This window comes from Mercenaria mercenaria, unplaced genomic scaffold (genome assembly GCF_021730395.1).
Source record: "Mercenaria mercenaria strain notata unplaced genomic scaffold, MADL_Memer_1 contig_3365, whole genome shotgun sequence".
Taxonomy (NCBI): domain Eukaryota; kingdom Metazoa; phylum Mollusca; class Bivalvia; order Venerida; family Veneridae; genus Mercenaria; species Mercenaria mercenaria.
The window spans coordinates 33,957-59,271 of record NW_026461494.1 but is presented as its reverse complement, the minus strand read 5'-3'; the positions used below and the strand labels follow the sequence as shown (position 1 = coordinate 59,271).

Here is a 25,315-nt window from a genome sequence, read left to right as displayed (position 1 = left end):
GACAGATGTTGATATAGTATAATATACACTACTTCTTTCATTGTTTTTATATGAAGGAGCTGATCGAAACAAAATTATTATGTCTATAAACTATCAGAGGCGTATATTGGCTAACTATGTACCTTTATGTACCCAAGACTAATCCGCAACGATGTCCCGATTCATCCCAGTTTTATAAAAGTTAAAACTCTTACAGTAGCCTCCCTTGAGCAGATAATTTGCCGTGCGCGAATTTATGATTTTAGGCCTAACATTGTCTCCGCGAATTTCAAAATTGCGCAAAATTATCTACGATGCTGAAAACTGACGATTCTGCGAAAATTTTTCTCCGCAAATTCATATATACTTACAGTAAAACAACAAAACCTTAGCAATGATACATTTAATCTGGCAAGTCTGAATGCTTTAAGGCTCACAGCTTTGTCTCTCTTATGAAAACCAAGGTTCAGGATTATAAAACTCAATTTGGAAAACAGCCAAAACTTCTAACTGGTTCCCAACAATGAGATCAGTTTTGGTTTCCTGGTGAAGTGTGTTGGGTGGTACTATAAATGGTTTCAATTCATGATTTGTTTTCTGAAACTTAACCATGATTTTCCCATGAAACTGCTTAACTTCATAAAGGAAATTCAAAACGGCAATAAACTATGAGCAGTGCAAACTATATTACAGGGTATCCCAACTCAACAGTTACATAACATTTAATAATAAAGATTGCATAAGGGACTAAAGTGCATCATCTGTAAACCAGCAATTACTGGTACATTTGTTTAAGCACACACTAAAAATGTTGTTAATGTTAACTCATATTCTTGCTGTTCATAAGTAAAACCTTACCCTTAGACTGATATCAGCTCCCTTATTGATCAACTCCAGGATCACCTGTCTACAACTGTTTATGTCGGTGTGTTGTTTCAGGGCCAAATGAAGGGCAGATAACTCTGTAAATATAATGTATATTTCAAGTAAGCATGATTTGTTCCTCAAACAAGAGGGCCATAATAGCCCTATATCGCTCACCTGTTATCATTGCACTTAAGGACAAGAAGCTATTTATAGTAACATAAAAGGGAAATAATTAAAAATATTAAGAAAGTCAGTAGGTCACATTCATGGTCAATGAAATTCAGTTTTACGATTTGTGTGCAAAACTGTGTATGACATCAAAATTTCAAGGCTGTATCTTAAAAAACAAGAAAGCAGGTCAGTAGGTCAAGGTCACAGTCAAGTGACATCATATTACTTGGGGTCATCAGGTAATTATAATTAAACAGTCTTGAAAATAGGATCAGATGATTTTTTAAGTATTTTTCCTATATAACTCATACAATAACTAAGTGACCCCAGGGCTGGGCCTCTTTTAACCCCAAGGGCATAATTTGAATAATTTTGGTAGAGGACTAGTAGACAATGCATCATACCAAATATCAAAAGCCTAGGTCATATGGTTTCAGACAAGAAGATTTTTAAAGCTTTTTCCTATATAAGTCTACATACAATTTGTGACCTCCAGGGCAGGGCCTCTTTTCACCCAAGGGGTACAATTTGAACAATTTTGGTTGAGGACCATAAGACAATGCTACAAACCAAATATCAAAGGTCTAGGTGTTGTGGTTTCAGACAAGAAGATTTTTAAACATTTTTTCTTATATAAGTATATGTAAAACTTGGGATCCCCGGGGCGGGGCCACATTTGACCCTAGGGGGATAATTTGAACAATCTTGGTAGAGGACCACTAAATAGGGAATTATCTGAAGTCAGAATATGGTTTTTAAATAAGAAAACGGGCGTTTTCAAATCGTCACCTTGGCGCAAAAAGTACTGTAACTGGCTTTTTAAAAATTTTACAGGAGGCACAAAAAACTGTTTTGCTTATTTCCAGTAAACCTTTTTAATACCATACCATAGTGTGAAGTTAGTAATTATCAGGCCAATTTAACTTCTTTTAAACATTATAATCATTCATTAGACCATAAAAAGTAATTAGATATTCTTTTCCACTTACATGACTCTTTGCGCTAAATTTCTTACACGCAAAAGTCATGTAAGTGCAGTTACCAGACTTTTTGCACTAATTTTTAATGTGAAGAAGCCAAGTTACAGCATTTCACATACATTTTGAAAATGCTGTGATATCATAAATAAGGCCAAAAACATTGTGTTCATGGTTAATTTGATACATAAAAAAATGTAAGTTGAAGAAAAAATAATCTGCTTTGTTTTTATAGTTTATTTTGAATAGCAAGCAGTTGTACTAAACTAGAGTGACGATTTAAATACAGTTAAATGACCATATTTTGCAACATCAGCACTGTTTGCAAACATATTCATAAAGTAAACTTATTGCATTTTTCAACTCTGTTTCAATTTTAAGCAAATGCATACTATATTTTTAAACCACAAAATAATTATTGAAATCAGAATGGCAGTAACAACAATGGCAGTGAAAGGTCTTTTACACAAGAGACAAGTTCTCATAATCAGTTATGGTAGGCAGATGGAATTATATTCTTTCTGCAAAGACCAACCAAATTACATTTGTCTCTTGATAATTTTGACTGATTTGCATCATTCTCCAAAAAGGGGGTAAAGTTTGGGCAGTTGTGATCTTTCTCTCAAGTTTGGTTTTAACCTTACCAGGTGTACTGCTCCATCAGTCATACTTTATCAGGGTCCTCAATAATGAATTGAATTTTTTTTAATTATCCTCCACCTATCTTTAAGCCCATTAGTAATATCAAGGTTTTTGATGTTTGATTCCATTAGCTTAAAGTAAAAAAAATATCCAAAGTAATTTCTGTGACATGATAGTGTTTTGTACAACATGCCATTTTTACAATTGTTGCAAATGCAAACTGTGAGATTGTGTAAATTGAGATGTTTTTACATGCGCGATCGATACAAGAATAAAACAAATCATTTTCATTTTGGGTAAGACCCCGTTCTAAAAAATTTTAATGCGGATGTGAAAAACACATGATGAAATTTCATTGGACTCCCTGGTTGCAGTTTTTTCTCTCCAGCCACTTTTTGTTCTCTGGCAAAACTTTTAGTTGTAATCTGTTGCTCAAAATTTAGGTTATACATAATTTATTTTAGGTCAATAATTATTGTGAAGCAAGTTTTACAACTTATATTAATCGCTCTTGACACCTCATTCCAGATGGAATCCATCACCACGGGGGTATGAGAGAAGAGAAGCCAGTTTCCTTTTTAATTTCCCTTTTAAAGCTGAGCATCAAGCATTTTTAGGGAGCCACTGGTACCATTTTAAACACCCTTTGGTATGACACGGCCAGGGATCGAACCCACGACCTCCCGCTCTTGAAGCGGACCCTCTACCACTAGGCTATCAAAATTTGTGCAGTTCTGGTCATTTTCTTTGTTTTCATGTATGTTCTTGTTTGCAAAACATATATCACACTGATCTCTAATGACATTTCCTTGAGTTGTTACTGCACAACCTTTAGCGCAGTTGGCGATCTGTTATTTACTCTTTTTTTTAGTTAAAATGAAGTTGAATAGTTAATTGTATAAAAATGTTTCAGCATGTAAAAATTTAAAATGTTGGTTTATATGTAACGGAAAGGCAACTGCAATGAAAAACGTCTGTTTATATTAGTAAGAAGACTGAAAAGTAATGAAAATGCAGTATGTGTTGTTACCGTCTACATTTTCAAGGTGTATATTCATATTTTTTTCTAGCTTCTTTGTCAAATACTGGAATATAGCAGTGAAATAAAATTGATATTTCACTGTTTCAAACAGTGAACATATCATTTTCATTTTTCACAAGGATGGAACTACACTTGAACACAAATGATATTAATTATAAATAATTGGAAATTTTTTGCAAATATACTTCAGTAAAAGATACTGAAACACGAACATAAAGATACACTCCACCATTATAATAAAATGTAAAAGAATTCTGTCAATATTTGACAGTTTTTCAACATAGAATGATATCATGACAAATCACAGCAACGGACATCATGGTGCAATTCACATGGCATTAAATCATAAAATAAAAAGAAAATTTGTTGTTTTACTTGTAAGATAGAAATATATTTCACTTGTGAATGCCATAATTTATATTTTCACTCACGGCTGCGCCTCTGTATACTGACAGTTTATATTTATTTTGTAGATATATGTAGGAAATCATATTTAACAACATAGGCTACCAGAAAGAAGCAAAAGAAAAAATATTAAAATATTTTATGTAGAATGCGGTATTTTTTGTAAAGATCAGTCTAAATCTGAGTACTATATCTAAATAACACACAGAAAAGTATTGATACCTATGATTTTTAGGTTTTAGTTCCGTTGTGTATGATGTAAGCCATTTATATAGTGAAGAAATAAAAAAATTCTGTTGAAAAAAGTTATGATAGAAAGGTATAAATTGTTGTTTTGATGTCATCAGTGACATCATCAATGAGTATTTAAATGAAATGAAGGATTAAAAAAAAACAACATACATTTAAATAATCAGATTCTGACAGTGTAAGCTTCTGACATAAAGCTTTTGTTATTAAATAATAAAATTTTTTAAAAAAAGAATTGACGCAAAAAGGATGGCAAGTGCAGTTACAATACTTTTTGCACCAAATCATTTACCGTTAATTTGAAGATCTGTGGTGCAAAAACTCTAGTAAGTGCACTTACCATAGTTATTGCGCCAACAAATTTTGAAGTGCAGTTACGTGTTTAATTTTTTTTTGCCAAAAAAGTCAGTTTTCATCAAAATACAGCTTCCAAACTTTTATGGATAATGAAAATTGATATTTATAACCTAAAAATGCCAAAAAGTGATTTTCCCAAAAAATGTTAGTTACATGACTTTTTGCTCCAAGGTGACGAAATATGTTCTTTTTTCTGTGACGTCATGTATATAGTTTATCCACGCTTGTCAAACAAAGGAAAATATACATACCGTTGTATTTGTTTCTCTTTACCATAAATAAATTCATATATGAGCCATGCCTGCATGTCTCACTTTCAAATACGAGTCATGCCTGCATGACTCACTTTCAGAGTTGAGCCATGCCTGTATGACTCACTTTCAGAGATGAGGCATGCCTGCATGACTCACTTTCCGTCATACTGAAACATCCATGGATGACTTACTTCTGTAAACGAGCCATCCATGGATGACAATGTAGCCGTGTCATCCACGGATGACTCACTAACAAGGTTGACATCCACGGATGACTCACTTCTGTAAACGAGCCATCCACGGATGACTATGTAGTCGTGTCATCCATGGATGACTTACAAGGCTGACATCCATGGTTGACTCACTTTCAAGAGTGACATCACTGAATGACTCAAATAATGCCTGTTATCAATTGATGTCTTATATGTCGACCATACATGTATGTCTCAATTAAAGCACAGCCGGTTGATCCCTAGGTTTCATATGAATTTGTAAATACTGAATCTGAAAATCACCTGTTACTTCGATTACGATGAGTTAAAGAAAATCATTCAAATTGGTATCAAAGTGTTATTATAATTTGGAGACAAGGGGTGTTGATCAGGAAGCAAGTCCAAGAAATAATCATAGTTAATGCTATTTGGGTATCTTATATGTCGTGCTTTAGCCTACATTTTTTATATATTAATATCTACTCATTAATTTCATTGTTACACAACAAATCTTCTTTTTTGAAGTTGCAGAAACATAAGCTCAACTGGAAATAAATAGATTTGATCAGAATACTTTAACCACAGGAAGTATTGATGAAATGGAAACACATGTTCAGTGGCAAATCTAAACATGCTAATCTACCTCTTTGTATATCAAGTGAAAACCAGTTCAGTTTTTCAACTTTAATTGTTTATTATATTTACTATACAACATACTAATATTGAAGGTGTGTAAAATGTTCATCGTATACTTTCAAATATTTGTTAACTCATCAGATCTGTCCAAATGATACTTTGAATTACTTTCATCAATCACAAATAGATGTAATATCAAATTGTTTGTAATCTCTGTTTAACTGGACCACTCGTACACCCTTGTGCAAAATGCTAAATGATCACTCATTCTTCTGCCATCACAACAACTCCTCATGACTTCACCTCCGAATCCATTGCAACACCTGTATTTATGAAAAGAAAAATGTAATGATTAATATTAGTAAATCTTATGATATAAAATCATTCACAAAAGGTGTTATCTGTTTGCAAAGATTTAGATACAGAAGCAAAAATACAGTTATCAGCTCTTAGTGTCAAATCACAGTATTAATTGAACTGTAAGATACTCCTCATAAATGTGTGTTGGGCATGTTGACAGGTATATTAATTAAAAGTATGCAAGACAAGCTGAAAAGTAGACTGAAATACAACAAGAGCTGTTTGAAAAACACATATCCCCACTGATAGCCTTAGATATTAAATGACCTTGAACTTTGACCCAGGTTCAAGTTTAATAGGTGTCTTCTATTAAAGGAGACTAACCATCCTATAAAACTGGAAGTATGTAAGTCAAACAGACCTTCGGGTGTTGAATTAAAATGGATTTCACCCTAAGTGACCTTGACCTTTGACCCCATGACCCGGAAATAATTTAGGGTCATCTTCTCAAGGAGACTGGGTAAATTAGATTTGCTGATATTGATCTATAAAGGATACGATGCTAAGTGACCTTGATCTTTGACCCTGACCCAGTGGCCCAAAATTCATAAAGGTCATCTTCTAAAGGAGACCAATCAACCTATGAAATTTGAAGTATGTAGTTCCAACAGATTTTAAGATATTGCTTTAAAATGGATTTGACCCTAACAGATATTGACCTTTGACCTCATGACCCAGAAATTATTTTGAGACTAAACATCTAATAAACTATGAAGGCTCAAGTCCAAATGGTTCTCAAGATAACCAGTGAATGAAGTACAGCCATGCAATACAAAGTCTCCTGGAAAGCACCTAATTTTCTCTACTGCAGTGTAACATTATGAATATATATGATATCTGTCAGTGATGTATAAACAATATTGTGTATATATATATACAATATGTTGTATCACACGCTTGGATTAAAATTTGCATATACAAAAAAGGTGTTTATTGTTAAGTAACATCCATAAATATAAACAAAAATGTCAGAATGTCAAAACATACTCCCGTCATAGCAATTTCTTTACACTAGCACCTGCATTTTCATATTGATTTTTATTGGCCAATTATAAAACAAGAGGGCCATGAAAGTCCTGTATAGCTCACCTGATCTATTGACCTAAAGATCATCAGGATTAACATTCTGACCAAGTTTCATTAAGATATGGTCCTAAATGTGGCCTCTAGTGTGTTAACTAGTTTTTCCTTTAATTTGACCTAGTGACCTAGTTTTTGACCTCACATGACCAAGATTCCAACCTGGCCTAAATATCATCAAGGTTAACAGTCTGACCAAGTTTCATGAAGATACAGTCATAAATTTGACCTCTAGATTGTTTACAAGCTTTACCTTTGATTTGACTTGTTGATCTAGTTTTTGACCCCACATGACCCAGATTCGAACCTGACCTAGAGGTCATCAAGACATCCATGAATTTAAAACTAAAATTCAGGTCTCTCGAGTGTTAACAAACTTTACATTTGATTTGATCTGGTGACCTAGTTTTTGACCCTACCTGACCCAGATTGAAACTTGACCTAAAGATCTTCAAGATAAACATTCTAAAGTTATCAAGATATTGTCATAAATGTGGCTTCTACAGTGTTAACAAGCTTTACCTTCGATTTGATCAGGTCACCTAGTTTTTTTAACCCATCTGACCCAGATTTAAACTTGAACTAAAGATCATCAAGATTAACATTCTGACCAAGTTTCATTAAGATATGGTCATAAATGTGACTTATCGAGTGTTAACTAGCTTTTCCTTTGACTTGACCTAGTGACCTAGTTTTTTTACCTCACCTGGCACAGAATTAAATTTGACCTAAAGATCATCAAGATTAACATTCTGACCAAGTTTCATTAAGATAAGGCCATAAATGTGGCTTATAGAGTGTTAACTGGCTTTTCCTTTGATTTGACCTGGTGACCTAGTTTCTGTTTTCACTTGACCTAGATTTAAACTTGACCTAAAAGTCATCAAGATGAACATTCTGACCAAGTTTCATAGAGATATTATCATAAATGTGACTTAGAGATTGTTAACAAGCTTTACCTTTGATCTGACCTGGTGACCTAGATTTTGATCCAAGATTACCCAATATCAAACTCATCCAATATTTTATTAAGGGTAACATTCTGACTAAGTTTCATTAAGATTGGGCCAAAATTGTGACCTCTAGAGTGTTAACAGTCAAATTGTTGACGATGACAGACACTGGGCGATCACAAAAGCTCACCTTGAGCACTTCGTTATAAGTTATTTATAGTAACAACAATGCGAAGTTAATCCTATATACAAACAAGAAAAAATATATCTAATATAAGTCCACACTAAACTCTTTACCAGGTAGAGATAGGTCAAAATACACCTACAAGAGGGTCATGGTGACCCTAGATCGCTCACCTGAGTAATATGAGCTACATGTTTCAAATGTCAAACTGATGATTTAGAAATTTTTTGGAAGATTTTCCGATGTACAATCAAGTAACCCTTGGGGCGGGGCCAATTTCACCCCAGGGGTCATGATTTGAACAAAGTTTGTAGAAGTCTACTAGGCAATGTAACATATCAAATATCTAAGATCTAGGCATTCTGGTTTATTTTTAGCAAATTTTGAAGTTTTCCCTATGTACAATCAAGTAACCCTTGGGCCTGGGTAAATTTGACCCTGTGGGGGTCATAATTTGAAATTTTTTTGTAGAGGTCTACTAGGCAATGCTACATGTGAAATATCTAAGCTCTAGGCGTTCTTGTTTATTTTTAGAAAATTTTTGAAGATTTTCCTATGTAAAATCAAGTGAACCCTGGGGCGGGGTCAAAATTGACCCCGGGGTCATGATTTGAACAAATTTTGTAGAGGTCCACTAGGCAATGCTACATGTCAAATATCTAAGCTCTAGGCATTCTGGTTTATTTTTAGAAAATTTTGGAGATTTTTCTATGTACAATTAAGTAACCCTATGGGGCAGGGTCAATTTGACCCGTGGGGGTTATGATTTGAAAATTTGTGTAGAGGTTCATTAGGCAACGCTACAAGTTAAATATCTAAGCTCTAGGCGTTCTGGTTTATTTTAAGAAATTTTGTTGAAGATTTTCCTATGTAAAATCAAGTGACCCCTGGGGCGGGGTCATGATTTGAACAAATTTTGTAGAGGTCCACTAGGCAATGCTACATGTCAAATATCTAAGCTTTAGGCTTTCTAGGTCTGGTTTATTTTTTAATTTTTTTTGGAAGATTTTCCTATAGAAATCTATGTAAAATCAAGTGACCCCTGGGGCGGGGTCAATTTTGACCCTGGGGTCATGATTTGAACAGATTTAGTAGAGGTCCACTAGGCAATGCTACATGTCAAATATCTAAGCTCTAGGGCTTCTGGATTTTGAGAAGAAGATTTTTTAAGATTTTCCTATGTAAGATCAACTGACCCCTGGGGCGGGGTCATGATTTGAACAAATTTGGTAGAGGTCCTCTAGGCAATGCTTCACACCAAATATCTAAGCTCTAGGGCTTCTAGTTTTTGAGAAGAAGATTTTTAAAGTTTTTCCTTTCGGTTGCCATGTACGTCCCTAGGAAAGCATTAAAAAAAACGGGTATTAACAGCACGTAAATTGCCCTGTTTGCACACTATACTTCTCCCGTTAATACATGGGCGGATCCAGTGAAAATCAAGGGCCTGAAGGGCCTGAGAGTCGGCTAATGATTGATGTACTGGTAGTATAGTCTACCAGTTTCAGTTTGGTTTTAGTTTTTTTTTCCCCAACTGAACAGAGATTTTGTTACAATAGATGAAATGGACATTCAATCGATGCCTAGTAAAACTTTGATTGACATTATACAAGTATTTAAACCCAATATATTTCTCTAAAATGGAAGAGTGGTTCGCAAAAAAAAAAATGTTGAAAGTACAAACTACAATTTGACAGTGACACAAAGATACTGCCCTGACTATAAATATTTTTCCAGTAAACATTTGCCTCCGGCATTACCAAACAGCCAATTATAAGATAAAATTTGAATATGAAATTTATATATTGGAATTTTATAGCGCGGATTGCCACATACAATTAGTAACGGATGGACGAAAGAACTGTTCAGATATTTACAGATAAGGGGCCTGGCAAAAACCCGTGTCACACGCTAGGTTTGTTCAAATCATACAAAAGGGATGTGAATTTAAAGTATACTTACTTTGCATTTAAAGATATGTAAATGTTCTGAGTGTCAATATATAGGTCATGAATGTTTACACTGACAGGAAAATTGCGCATTCGAAACTAAGAGAAGTTACTCGGACTAGCTACCAATTGGGAAAAAAGAAAACCCAAATATTAATAAATGCATTTTCTTTTTTAGTTAAACCCTCATTTATTCTTTTTCAGACCTTAAACCCCCTTCAAAACCATGCCCAGTATCCCCAAAGTCTATGTACTTTCAATTATCGTTTTGATTCATGTAGACAGACGGGCCCAGACTGGGCTGAAAAAATGTTGGGGCCAAATTTTTACGTGGTCGGTAGCAGGTGGGTGTGGGAGGGGGTTTCCTTCCCGCTTTGAACTGCAGTCAGATTTTGAAATGGGCATTGTGGCAGGTGGTAAAAGGGCAAATGTATCAAACTGAAAAAGGGGCAATATGGTGGGAGGGTGTGGAGGATACCCCCTCCTGCAAGTAGGGTTTGGGTAATACCTTAAGGAAATTTGAAAATGTAGACCCTTGATACAGCCTTTGGGCGTTTTTCTAACTGAAAATTTATGTTTCAATTTCTAAATATACCTAGATTCTTTTTAGTTTTACAATATTAGTAGGTGGAACGGATAGCTCATGGTTTGCACACTGGCCTTCCAATCCTGAGGTCGGGCGTTCGATCCCCGGCAGCTACTCGGGAATTTTCAGAAACGCTTTTCAGTGTTTCCCACCTAACTAGAGGTGTACTGGTCAGGAACCCAGGCAATCCTTGCGTGTATCAGTGCTTAACACTGGGCACGTTAAAGAACCAGGCTGTCTATTCGCAACGAGCTAGGCTAAGTTAGCCGGCCCAAGCCTGTATCTGACTTCGATCTCTCTGTCTTGGGAGCTTTGTCTCACTCTGTCCCTCTGGTCAGATCGCTCTGGTCTGTACTAGTAGAGGATGTATTATGCCCCTGTGTGCTGCATTTGAACTAGTAAAGCGCCTTTGAACGTGAAATTGATCATGAAAAGGGGGCTATAAAAAATCTGGTATAATAATAATAATAATAATATTCAAAGTATGAATGACTGTCACTTCATATTTTTACTTTCAGGTCATGCCTCAGCACTAGAATATAAGTCTGATATTGATCTATGTATGCATTATAAAAATAAATTCTAGAATCATTTTTTACAAAAATATCTATCATGTCTGTTACTTTAATGTTTAAATTTCATAACACAGCTCGATATTTACCCAAAATATTATATCCGGATATGATTACACTTCTTTATACCGCCAAAACTCCAGTTTTTAACAATATGTTTTACAAAATTTTGACGAATGAAGACAGTTTAGCAGCAATTGGCAGTATCTGACATTGAAGTTTACGGTGAAATTATTTTAAAACATTTCATAAAAAAAAATTGTTTCGTTTCGTCAAAGCACTCTAACATAGACGATCTACTTTCGATTTCAAAAACTACAAGAAAATACAATTTAATGTTTCGCCGATTTGTTTTTTTCTCGAAAAAATAAGAAATAATCATTTTTAAAATCAGTAGTAATTAAACAAATCAGTAAGAGCTCTTTCTCCGGATAATTTATCCGCTTACTGATGCAAAAATCAAGGGCCATGTGTCATCATGAAAAGCAGAATGGGTGACGGTTTCATTTTTTTTGCGAACCTGAAACGTAAACAAATTATCCAAACCAGTCAAAATTCAAGAAAGGTTACGATCTAGATTCTTTCTAGTATTACAATATCCTAAGTATGACTGTCACTTCATCTTTTTACTTTCAGATCATGCCTCAGGACTCTGAGTCTGACATAGATTATATGTAGGTGTAATAAAAATAAATTCTAGAATTATTTCTGTTACAATAATATCTATCATGTCTGTTACTTGAATGTTAAAATTTCATAACACAGCTCGATTTTTACCCAAAATATTATATCCGGATACGATTACACTTTTCTCCAGTTTCAACAATATATTTTACAAATTGTGATGATACGAAGACATTTAGCAGCAATTGGCAGTATCTGACATTGAAGTTTACGGTTAAATTACTTCTTATTTAAATCTTTTCATAAAAAAGTTGTTTCGTTTCGTCAAATCAGCCAAACATAGACGATCTACTTCCGATTTCAAAAACTACAAGAAAATACAATTTGTGACGTCGTCTTTGAAAACCGGTCCAGATGCGGCATGACGTAATATCGAGAAACGACGTTTAAAGTTGCGCCAAGTTTACGCGCGCAGCTTTCTTACACATGTTTTAATTAGCAAAAGTTTGACCGTTAAAGTATGACTACTTGTTACGTGATTGATAACAGCCTATTAGAGAAAGAATATTTAGACATCAGACCTGTAAAAAAATAGTGGTATTACGCCTGAGACAAAATATTTCGTTCAAAATCAGTTGTTTCCCCTTCGCTACTGTATGTTTCCGGTTTCGGATTTTATCAGGGAAGCATGTGAAGTTTACTTTTGTTTAACTTCCTTTTGTTCAACGATGTAGGGATCTGAGACTTGTAATACTGTTTACTAATTTGGTAAGTACCGTTTATAAACTGTTGTTAATGTAGATTCTCTAATATATTTGAAACTTTCACTGAAATAAGTCTGTCTTTACCCGGAAGTGAATCCAAAACATACCAAGGGAAATTTATCTTGTGGCCACTAAACACAGATGATTTAATTATGCCTGTGTATTTAATATAAAATGGCCAGTTGGGTTGTCACAAGGATTATTGAAGGCAGGCAGCTTCTTACTCAAGGTGACCAGGATTCATCAAATTATTTCATTGTCCATAGTAAGCATTGGCAGGCCCTTCCCCAGAAATTCTTTAAGGCGCTGGGGTAAAGTTTGCGTGGCGGGATAAGGGGTGGGTGCGGGAGGGGTTTCCCCTGCCGTGTTCGATTTTTTTTTAAATAATCAAACCCAAATGGTGCTTTTTTAAGTATACCATATGCAAAAAAACACAACAACATGTATTTCATTACTTCTACATTTTCACATAATCATATAACCATCAATATATCATATACACTACACAGATGTCCACTTCTTTTATAAGTATTTTCGAACAACACCTATGTCCTTCCACTTCTTTTGTACTAACACTAACAACACATAGGCATTTTTTTCATATAAGTGTCTGTCTTTGGCACTGTGCCATTCCTTTACTGCACCACTGAAATTAAAGTCATTCATTTTTTGTCCCTGCATGGACACCATGAGTAAGGCATTAAGCACTTTCATGCTCACTGGTGAATGGAAAAATGCAAAATACATGTAGCTATGATAATTAATAAATTTGATGCAGACTTATAGATGCCTGCCTATGTCACATCATTTCTCGAAAAGTCCCCTCTCACAGTAGTAACCAAGGTATTTTAAAAGGAAATATGTAGATGTCCGGTAACCGGACGCCTACCCTGCATAATTCTAGCTGTCCGGCAACAAGACTACCAGCCTCTCTGCGAATGCTTTCCTAGCTGTTTGGCGATCATTTTATATATGAATACTGTAATGAATAAATTTATTGTATCATATTTTTTTTGGTGTACTAAGTCTAAGGTTTGAATATTCACCTGTAAGGCTTATTCAGACAAAAAAATTGATTACCGGATGCCTAGAAAACCCTATAGGATAGGATAGGATAGGCTAGGCGTCCCGTTACCAATTGGCTAAAACACTGGCTAGGTTTTTGGTTACCGGATGTCTAGACGCTTCCATTTATAAAATGGTAACCGTTTTTGCTGTGGGTCTCATAAGTCATGTTATTTCTGTCTGGTGACTACTCTCATTCCATTATTGTTGATTCAGAATGTTTTGTAACAGGATGATTGTATATTGATAGTGGGAATTTATGCTATATAATGAAAATCTTTTTATTTTTAAAATTTTTGAGCCTTGCTGTGTGTAAAACAATTTATGATCCTTTAAAAAATAGATTCATAGTATAATAACTTTAAAGTATTTTGTGGTAAGTTAATGAAACCTTTCGCAATCACATTATTAATAAAGTATTCAGTTTTTGATTTTTAGTGATGTTTACAGTACATGTAATGTATCTTCTTTCAGATAATATTCCTTGTTCCTTTGATGGTTCATTCCACTACAGCTGGTTCATATACCCTACAACAGCCAGGAAATTGGTCTGTTTCCTTTAGATCTGAAGAAAATGTACATATTTTGGATGTGCTTTGAGGAATCAGGTAAATAACATGCAGCTAATGGCTCCTATAATAATTTTAATGCAATATATTATTAAATCATACCTCTGTCTAGGTTTTGTTGGAGCCTATACAAAATAAATCTACTTCTACACTAATGATTTGTATAATGTATGTACATGTACTGTGACTATAATATTTAATGGCTTAAACTGGCATTATTGAAATTTAATTTCAACAATCCGGTTTTGAGGAGGATCAGTTTGTGAAAAGTCTTCATTACATCGGCTATTAGCCTGAGAAAACTCTGTGGCATTCAGTAAGTACATAGATAATTTGAATGCTTAACACTACATGTACATGTGTATAAGCTGATATCACAATAAGTTGTAGAAGAGTTCTAAATAATAGGAATTTTAATTAATTATTTGAAGTAAATCAATTACACCCGTAATTGTAATTTAGATTAATTGTAATGTGATTATTTTCAAATTTAATTAACCCATTCTTGACTTAGAAATTGTGATGTGATTGAATTTTCTTACCAGTTTTATTGCACCAAGAATATGGATTAGAATGAAGAATGTAAAGGTTCCTAAGATACATGAAGATAACAGATACTTTTACCAAAGACTTTTAAATCTTTTTTCAGGAAGGCAAGTGTTTCTTCTTGTTTATGAAAGCAGCTCAGTTGGTTAAGGGGCAGACAACTTGTGAGCATGGTACATCACTACCTGTATTGGTATTCCATTTTGACAATGCTGCTAGCTAGAATAGAAATAACATCTTGCTGTGGTATGGTCTGTGGAGAGTTTTACTAGGTAACAACCATTTTTGATAGCTGTTAAAACAGTGTATACTTTTAACTATTAGGCTGAATGAGGCAGCTATGTCTGCCTTTGCAACCAGTGCAGATCAAGATCTACCTGCACATCTGTGCAGTCTGATCATGATCTGCAGTGTTTGATATTTAGTCAGCAAATTTTCTATGAGAACCCCCTATAAGCTATAAATGGTAGTGTCTCTATTTAAGATAGAGTAGTCCATTTTGCAAATTTAGCAGGTTAAGGGTTAACACAATAAATGCAAACAAATGTGTTTTAGAACATCCTATTTGCAGTAACCAAAATCTATAAACAAAGTACACTTTATATACTGACAGCAGCTGTTGTCAGTCTGTCAATATTTTAGAGCATTGGTTGTAAGAATCATCTTTTATCAAATAGTGATAACTCTGCTTTTATTAAATAAAGCGACTCCCAGGTTAATTATTTAAGATAAAATGTTTTACTTATTTGTTACAGGATATCACAGATCGATTGAATATTCAACAATGATCACAGACCATGCAAAGTTTGAATCTGACTTGCACTTTTGAATTCAGAAGAATCTGTGGAGGAGGGTGAATGCTGAGACCTTTAATAATACATGATATTGCTGACACAGTGTGTCAGTCATTAAAGAAAGGTCATAACATTGCACAGTTGGTCAACAATGATTTAAATCCTGTCACATTCTGCCAGTGGAGAAATATCTTATCACAATATTTTAAACTTTTGAAGAAGATAACCAAGTATTACCACTTTATCAGGTATGCAGAAACACCTGGATTGTTAGTGTTAAAAGCGACAGTTCAGTTGAGACAGTTAACTTACTAAAATCTACTCCCCCTTGCCAGACGAGTATTATTGACATGGAATGACACAAGCCCGACAATGGTACCTGTATGAACTCCTAAGAGAATAGTATTTGTCTGAAAAGTCAAAGGATTCTGTTTATCCCAGACCACTTGAACTGAAAACTGAAATTGTGATTGACGAGGATTTTTCTGAGAACTGAAAAAAAGGAAGTGAATATAAAAGATGATAGAAATTGTTGTTGAATTCAAACGTTTTAATGCACAACACTTTAGCCTGTTTTGCTGTTCATATAGATGTGTTTAGCTGTTAAGGTTAAACATCAAGTAAAGGTTGTAGTTTCAGTTACCTACATTAAAGTATTAGCTGGAAATAAATATTTACTTTTCACCAGAGCTTGTAGCAGTGTAACCTTCATCAAAAGTTAAGCTATTAGGTTAAGTATCTAATAAAGTATTTTTAGAAAAAAAAAGGAATTTAGTATGTATATTGCCATGGTAACATAATTCAAATTACATTTCATTGAAATTATGGACTTGTATTTCAATAAGGGATCTACAGTATATAATGTAATGGTAAAAGAATGTTCACTTTCTTCAGTATTGTCAGTTATAACTAGCCAGTGAACAAAACAGATTATGAGAAAAGGGATGACTGAAATGTTTATTCTTACAATAACTACTTTTTTTACTTTTTTTGTTTTGTTATTTTAAAGAGTTTTATGTGAAATTTTCAGATTTCTTTCCTGAATACTTATACTTTCAAATATTTAACTTACTAGAAATACTTTTTTAAAATAAGCTTTTGTTTTTAAGTAGTATTGTAGGAAAAGGGAATTTAAAACATATGTCGCCATGGTAACACAATTTTCTTAGAAAATATGGAAAGTTTTTAATTAGGTGTACTTTCTAGTATTCTACTTTAAAATAAGCATAAACAATAAAAAAAATCAATAGTAATATATGTTTCATTTATTTCAAAATAGTTATTTATTACCAGCAGGTAAAAGGCAAGTTATGAAGAAACAATTACAGAAATGTCTTATTCTTATAGTTATTACTCATGTTACAAACGCTGTCATAAAACAAAACATTTTAATTTTTTAACATGGAATTTTGAGATAATATTTTTGAATACATACCACTTTATAATATTAAAGTTATCTGAAACACTTTTCTAATTTAGCTCTTTTTTAAAGTATTATTATAGAAAATAGAATCGAATGCATATGTTGCCATGGTAACATAATTTAATAATGTTTTTATAGAAAATGTGAAGGACTTTAGCCAGCTAGATGTTTGCACTTTAAGTGTATATCTAAATATACTTTGTAAAAGAAGATTCATTTATTTAAAAATAGCCAGTGATTACCAATAAGTGAAAACACAAACTGAAGAAACAACGACTGAAATAGTTTATTCTTGTGGTTATTACCCGTGTTACGAAATCTCTCATAAAACCAAACATTTTATATCTTTTCACATAAAATTTTCAAATTTTACTTTCGAATATATATACTTAGAAATATTCAACTTATAAGAAACATTATTTCAAATTTAGCTTTTATTTTTAAGTTCTATTGTAGAAAACGGAATTTAATGCATATGTTGCCATGGTAACACAATTTGAATAATGTTTTCATAGAAAATATGAAAGATTTTAATTAGCTGTATTTTTCTGTTTTAAGTAAGCATCACAAGAATAAAATTTCATAGTAATAGGTTCTTTTTTTCCAAAATAGTCATTAATTACCAGCATCTAAAAGACAAGTTATGAAGCAACAATGACAAATCTAACTTATTCTTATGGTTATTACCCATGTTACAAAAAATTGTCATAAAACCAAACATTCTTAATATTTTCATGTGAAATTTTCAGAATATTTTATAAATACATATGCCTTCTAATATTTTACTTTTTAAAGTCCTTACTCTAAGTGAACAAGTTTTTTTTAAAGTTTTATCATAGAAAAGGGAATTTAATATATTTGTTGCCATGGTAACACAATTTGAGAAACATTTTTATAGAAATTGTTGTAGATTTTAGCTGATTATCATTTTGTTTAATAAGAAGGGATCTTATATATATCATACAATTGTAACAGAAGATAAATTTATTTCAGATTTGTTAGCCGTTACCAGTAAGTGAGAAATAAACTAGAAAGAATGAATAACTGAAATGTTCTGTTTTTATTTTTAATATCTATGTTACAAAATCGGTCATAAAATTGACAATTTTGAAGATTTTCATCTGAAAATTTCAGGATTTATTTCTGAATGGGTATACTTTCTAAATTTGCAAAAATCTGAAAATGTCAAATTTCCTCATCTGGACCCATTTTCTCAGTCATGGTCACATTTAATGTTTCGCCGATTTGTTTATTTCTCGAAAAACAAGAATTAATATCATTTTTAATATCAGTAGTAACTAAACAAACCAGTGAGAGCTTCTTCTTCCGATAATTTATCCGTTTACTGACTGCAAAATTCAACCCACGCAAAGTCGTAGAAGCATTGTTATAAACAGGTCACGCGTGTTCGCCGAGAAGTGTTCAGAATGTAGTTAGGATTCATCCGCGAAGTCTCGCGGAAGAATTAACGTACTGCACATATCTTATTCGGGTCAATTAAAATGAAGCTGTCATAATTTAATTTCATTGATGTGGTAAACTCTTTGATAAGAGACATTCCAATGCTTTCAGAGGTACCCACTCAATAAAATACTAGCAGTATGTTCTGGAACTATATTTTGTCTTTCGCTGGATGTTACGCAAGCTTTGTAAGCCTGCGCAATTCATAAAATGCACAGCACAATAAATTTGTTATTTGCGCAATGATTTTAAATATTATTTTTTGAAACAGACAGGGTAACAAATGGATAATTTGGCTAATAAGTTAATATGCAGTTTTTATTTGAATTTGTGAACATCATATTTGCTATTTTGTGACAAAAGGGCATAAAATTCGTCACCATAATCATATGCGCAAATGTATTACCAAATCCCGCAGAATCGTTATGCGTGTTTATGCTTAATGAGTTACCGCGGAAGAAAATACGTGGCTTTATTCGAGTATTGCACAATTACAAGTCATAAATATGACAGATTACATCGTATATTGGTCATAGCAAATATGACTGACATAAATGAACTTCATTCGATCAATGAACTCTTTGAAATTAGAGACAATCCAATGGAACTACATCACTTCGCTGTGTTGTGAGGCCATTTAAGAGTGAGAAATCGTGCGATAGCAAGGACTCGTCAAACGCTTGACAGCGTTTAGCCGACTCAAAAAGTAGTTTTTATGCAAGAATGTTTTGAAATACGTTTTGCCATGACATGCACCACACAATATCCATATCCTTAATGACGAAATCGGGACTAATGTTCGAGGAATCGTCAGTCTGTTCGGCGTTATATGGCATACATGTATTTATTTTTTAAAGTCTAGATGCCCTTGACTGAAAATATTACTTCCAAAATTGTATTTTGTTGAATCAGTGCTATATATTTTATCAACAATAACCACATTCCGCTTGTTAATATTAAGATCTACACATTTTCTGAATGTAACACGTATTTTGGCGGGAAAGTTGCACGTGCTTTCCATGATGCGGCATAGGTAGACTGCGTATACATGCATAATGGGCGTCCTTGGGCGCTTCGTTCTTCTTGTTTTTCTGTGTTTGGCCCAAGATAGAATCGTCTGAATGACATGTTCTCGATTCAAAATTTCACACCACCTTGAAACCGGGAGGACCGCGAACAATGCGAGAACAATATGGCGGAATGATAAGGTACAACTTCAATGTCAAAGAAACATCGTAGAGAAATAAACATACGATAAAATTATGACCAAATAAAATATCACTTGAATGAAGAAATGACACTACTTTTGTAGAAACGTTGGTTTACCCCCGTCGATAATGTAAATAAGCGCCGTAAACAAGGCTGTAAAACTCCACTTCCGGTTCCCGGTGTTTAGTTTAATAATATTTTATTGCTTATCACTATTTACATTTATAATAACAAATACATGTATCAGAAAAATGTACATGTACAGCCAAGAAAATAAGCAAATGGGTCGGGTCACAATTTCTTACAAAATTAGTTAAAGGCCCTTCCCAATAGAAATAACATAAAGTTACTAGGCGGGGAAAACAAAATAAATATGAGAAGTTGTGTTATTAATTATTATTACTATTATTATTAAATCACACACAGTTCTAATTTTTATTGGCCAACACACTTGTCGTTGTAAGAGTAAACGACAGCTGGTGACAGTGACGTATATAATGCGGCGATATGTATGTATATTTTTTTTTGAAGTTGTTCAGTGCGTCAAACGGGAACGGGTAGTAAAATATTTTTTCTCGTGAAAAAAAAACCCACAAAAAGTAATGGCGTTATTAGGGTTGGATGAAAAGAAACATTGATTGAAACATTTTATCGCTAAAGTACATGGAATAAGACGGAGGCCCTTTTATTTGATTCTATAGTTGAAAAAGGCAATATGGAGAATATGCTGGCAGTTTTGTTGCTATAGCAAAAATAACTACTCCAGCAGGGTTGTATGCGGCTCTAAAAGCCCGGCAATGGTTTGGTTCAATGATTAAATTCGGTGCTTATGTGCATTTATAAAGGAATGGTGCAATTTAACAAATAGGTGGTCTAAATGATTCGCTGATTCTTGGTATATTTACACACTTACTTCATTCTTCATGATGAATTAAACATTATTTTATTTTGTCTTTTCAGGAAAATGTGGCCTTCGGTATTGTTCAAGGACAGTTTCTAGAGGATGAAATAAAGGACTCGTGGTAATACTATACAGACCACCATTAAGATGAATGCCAAGACAGCAGTAACATCGGTCAAATAAATAAAATGTTGAGGAATTCCATAGGTGCTGTTTAACATGTCATTCTAATGATGTAACAATTTTCATGGATCATGGGAAATGAATATTCTATTCAGAAGGACAGTGCAGGTTGTTGTAATGCTAAAAAAACTGCTTGTTGGATTGTCATCGTTGGACGCATTTGAGACTGAACACTTAATGTTTTCCAGTGAGAAATGTTTCGGCACGGAATTACGTACACTAATAATATGGAGAAAAAAAGGATGAAAAACGTTTTTCACATGATCTATAATTTCAGTGTTGCATTAATTATTTCCGAATTTGAAACATTCAAGAAGTAACATTGCAGACTTGATGTTTATACGCGGTTCTTTTTATTCTCGTGCCACTTTACATATTCGAAGTTTATAAAGGTCCATTTGATTTCAATATAATGTTTGTGATTGAATTGTGTATTAAACTTCAAATAAACTTCATAGTTGCATGTTTTGATTTAAGTTTATTCACAGAAAAATATCAATTATGCAAGTGTTTTATAAAATTGAGTATTCCAGCTTTAGGATGCGATGGAAACAGGCAATTTTAAAGAAAAATACTCAAAAAGATTTGCAGTATATCATATATATATTTACTTGGAAAATTTCTTTCAATAAGAACCCGCTTCCTAGTCTGATAAGTAGAATAATGTATGTAATACATAAGTTTGATAATACGCTAGTGTAGTAAAGCATTGACATTGACGTTTGACGTCATTTATTTCTTGGAGACGTTGGGTGAATTTACTTGGTCTATAATAGGTAAAGATAGAAGAAATTTTGATGTTTCATCTAGAAAAAATTTAAAAGGATAAAAAGAATACTAGTATTCCATTAGTGTCTTTCCACATTGCATTTATTAAACTCTGAATAGAATTGATAAAATGCTCGGTAGAGCCTCGCATTTTATTATTTTATTCAACTCGTTCAATAAATTCAATATGAAAAGACAACCGTGTAATATCCTCTATGTATTATTTTAATTTTGTTTTGAGACTTAATTGAAAATTAAATATGCACACGCCACACTGCACAATTAAATTTAACGTGATGGTACATGCATTTTAGCGTGAGAGATAATCATGAAACTCCCTTTAAAGGCAGAACTACTGATTGAGATTTAGACCAACTTGACTCATTTTAGCTGTCAAAGTGAGAAGTCAGTATTGGATGTTCTACATTTGCGCCAAAATTTGAAGGATTTTCTATAAGATCATAAAATTGGTGTAAAATTACAAACTTTTTCATACAATATATTGTAAGAATAAGGAGGGATCTATTGGTGGTGTTTGAATGTTTCAAATATCATAAAGCTGAGATAAGTCACCATTCAACAAAGGGATACAGGCTTTTGTCGCGTAGATCGAGTTTTCTGTGAATGTCGACCACGGAAATGAATCATCCGTGGATGGCTCAGCTACATATCGTTGGATCTTGAAGTGGCATCCGTGGATGACTCAGCTAAATTACGATGAGGCTGAGGTGAGCCATCCATGGATGGATCAACTATGAAAGTGAGTCATCCATGGATGTCTCATCTACATAGTAGTCGTTTGAAATGAGTCATCCGTGGATGTCTCAGTATGTCTCTGAAAGTGAGTCATGCAGGCATGGCTCATCTCTAAAAGTGAGTAATGCAGGCATGGCACATCTATGCACGAGAGTCATGCAGGCATGGCTCATCATGTACCTTGATGATGGAAAACAAATGAGAACATACTGTGTGAGAATGTCTCGCAGGAAAACGGAAACAAATACAGTGGTAGGTATATTTTTTCTTTTTATGACAAGCGTAGATAAAATATATACATGACGTCACAGAAAAAAGGCATATATGAAAACGCCCATTTTCTTATTTAAAAACCATATTCTGACTTCAGATAATTCCCTGTTACTAGATGATGCTACATACCAAATATCAAAGCCCTAGGCCATGTGGTTTTGTACAAGAAGATTTTCAAAGTTTTTCCTATATGTCTATCTAAAACTTTGGACCCCCAGGGCAGGGCCTCTTTTCACCCATGGGGTACAATTTGAACAATTTTGGTTGAGGACCATAAGACAATGCTACAAACCAAATATCAAAGGTCTAAGTGTTGTGATTTCAGACAAGAAGGTTTTTAAACTTTTCGTCCTATATAAGTCTTTGTAAAACTTGGGATCCCTGGGGCGGGGCCATATTTGACCCTAGGGGGATAATTTGAACAATCTTGGTAGAGGACCACTAGATGATGCTACATACCAAATATCAAAGAACTAGGCCATGTGGTTTTGTACAAGAAGATTTTCAAAGTTTTCCCTATATAAGTCTATATAAACCATGTGACCCCCCGGGGTGGGGCCATATTTGACCCTAGGGGGATAATTTGAACAATTTTGGTAGAGGACCACTCGATGATGCTACACACCAGATATCAAAGCCCTAGGCTTTGTGGTTTTGGACAAGAAGATTTTTGAAGTTTTTCCTTTCTGCACGGAATTCAATTCTTTAAACAATTTTGAAAGGGGGCCACCCAAGGATCATTCCTATGAAGTGTGGTGTAATTCTGCCCAGTGGTTTTCAAGAAGAAGATTTTTTTAGAAATTGTTGACGGACGACGGACACCGCACTACGCACGACGGACGACGGACATCAAGCTGTCACAATAGCTCACCTTGTCACTTCATGACAGGTGAGCTAAAAACTATTTTCAGATTCAACATAATCAGTAAAATGAGACTCAGAGCAATTTCTAAAATGTAAGGGTCATGACTTTGATACCAAAGACATGTTCTCAAGGGAAGTTTTGACTGAAGTAATTAGTCCTCCAGCTACAGATTCAAGTGAGTTGTCCGTACTTGCTGATAGTAGCTAGGTTAATTCAGTAAAAGGTCCAGACGACAGCTATTGTATATGTAACTAAATATGTAGCTAAAGATACCAGTAATGGACCCATAATAACAAAGGGAATTTCCCTGTGATTATGAATACTTATTTTATCTGCAAGTTTCAACCCTTAACAGAGCTAACATAAGGGACCTCAGGGTATATTGCTTTCTGTGTTAAATGGGAAATGCCAAAATCATATATACAAAGAAATTACATCACTTGATGAAAATAATATTCATGAAGGGCTCACTAAAGAGTGAAGCGTGTTGAATAAGCAATAATTATTTCTCAAAAGCTACTAAAGACACAAATGGAAAATACAAAATGTGCACATACTATCTCCATGGCTGAACAAGTTAATGTTGGTTTGTGGAGATTTTGACAGCAATAAGCGCACTACACATAGCCATTCATCTCCCTTCATTGCTGCGAGGTGTAGGGGTGACCGCCATATATACTCATCACGACCTGTATACAGCTGAAGTATAAACAATCACTTTTCAAGATCTGAGAAATGCATTCTAAATTCAGACAAAACTAGGCAAAGAAGGTCTGGTAATGAAATAACGGACAAAATTTAAATTACCATCATAAAAATTGTTTAATGTAAAAATTGATAAGATCATTGGTCAAGGTGGGTCAGTGGAGAATCTGTGATGGTTCCATGTGCATACTCTAAAGTAAAATTCTCTGCGCTGCATAACTGACATATCTAATCTACTTCAAGTAATATCTCTTTAATAGACTTTGTAGGCTGGATGCGGCAACAGAAAGCTTAGAAAATGACTAAATATCTCCTGTATTTGTATAAATCCAATGTCTCAAAGCACTGAATACATCTGATGTGAATGGTATCCCAAATCTACCATAAGAGCAGCGCCATGAGAAAACCAACATCCGCACAGTCTGGTCTGGATCTGTGCTGTTCACTTTCAAAGCCTATTGGAATTGAAGAAACTGTTAGCGAACAGCATGGATCCTGATCAGGCTGCGAGGATGCCCAGGCTGGTCTGGATCCATGCTGGTCACAAACCCACTATGTTGATTTTCTCATGGCGCGGCTCATAATCTTTATTTCTTTACCATTACCTTTTACTGCTGACACTTTTCTGAAAAAACATACTTACAGTTCCTTGAATGTTTGGATCTGCTCCATTATCCAGTAACTATCCAATGAATGGGATATTCCTTTGATATACCGAAAGAAACAAAGGTGTCTGAAACACAGAATATTATTTTGTCCTGACTGCATGTTTAGCTCAATAGGAACCATTAAATTTTCTGAATACCAATCAAAAATGGGAGTATGAGGAGGTGTCTGGTAATATAACAAGAGCTGTTGGAGGACAGCAACGCTCGACTATTCAACAGCCTTGTCAATTGAATTAATACAAAAGACGAAAAAGGGGCATAATTTTGTA

General features: G+C 34.0%; 1 protein-coding gene and 1 long non-coding RNA gene across 2 annotated transcripts in view; one reads left to right on the top strand and one right to left on the bottom strand.

Annotated features, from left to right (window-relative positions):
- LOC128552996 (B-cell lymphoma 3 protein homolog) overlaps nucleotides 1-25,114 on the bottom strand; it is a 31,668-nt gene extending 6,554 nt beyond the window's left edge. The window contains exons 1-3 of the mRNA XM_053534096.1: nucleotides 25,022-25,114; nucleotides 24,231-24,372; nucleotides 838-941 (exon numbers count right to left, since the gene is read on the bottom strand). Coding sequence (XP_053390071.1) covers nucleotides 838-941; nucleotides 24,231-24,318 — 192 coding nt within the window. The 5' untranslated portion in view covers nucleotides 24,319-24,372; nucleotides 25,022-25,114. The remainder of the gene's footprint in view (nucleotides 1-837; nucleotides 942-24,230; nucleotides 24,373-25,021) is intronic.
- LOC128552997 (uncharacterized) lies at nucleotides 20,506-21,474 on the top strand. Its single transcript, XR_008369220.1, has 2 exons — nucleotides 20,506-20,727; nucleotides 20,888-21,474. It is a non-coding gene; the product is annotated as an uncharacterized LOC128552997 (long non-coding RNA).
- Nucleotides 25,115-25,315: the final 201 nt, after the last annotated feature.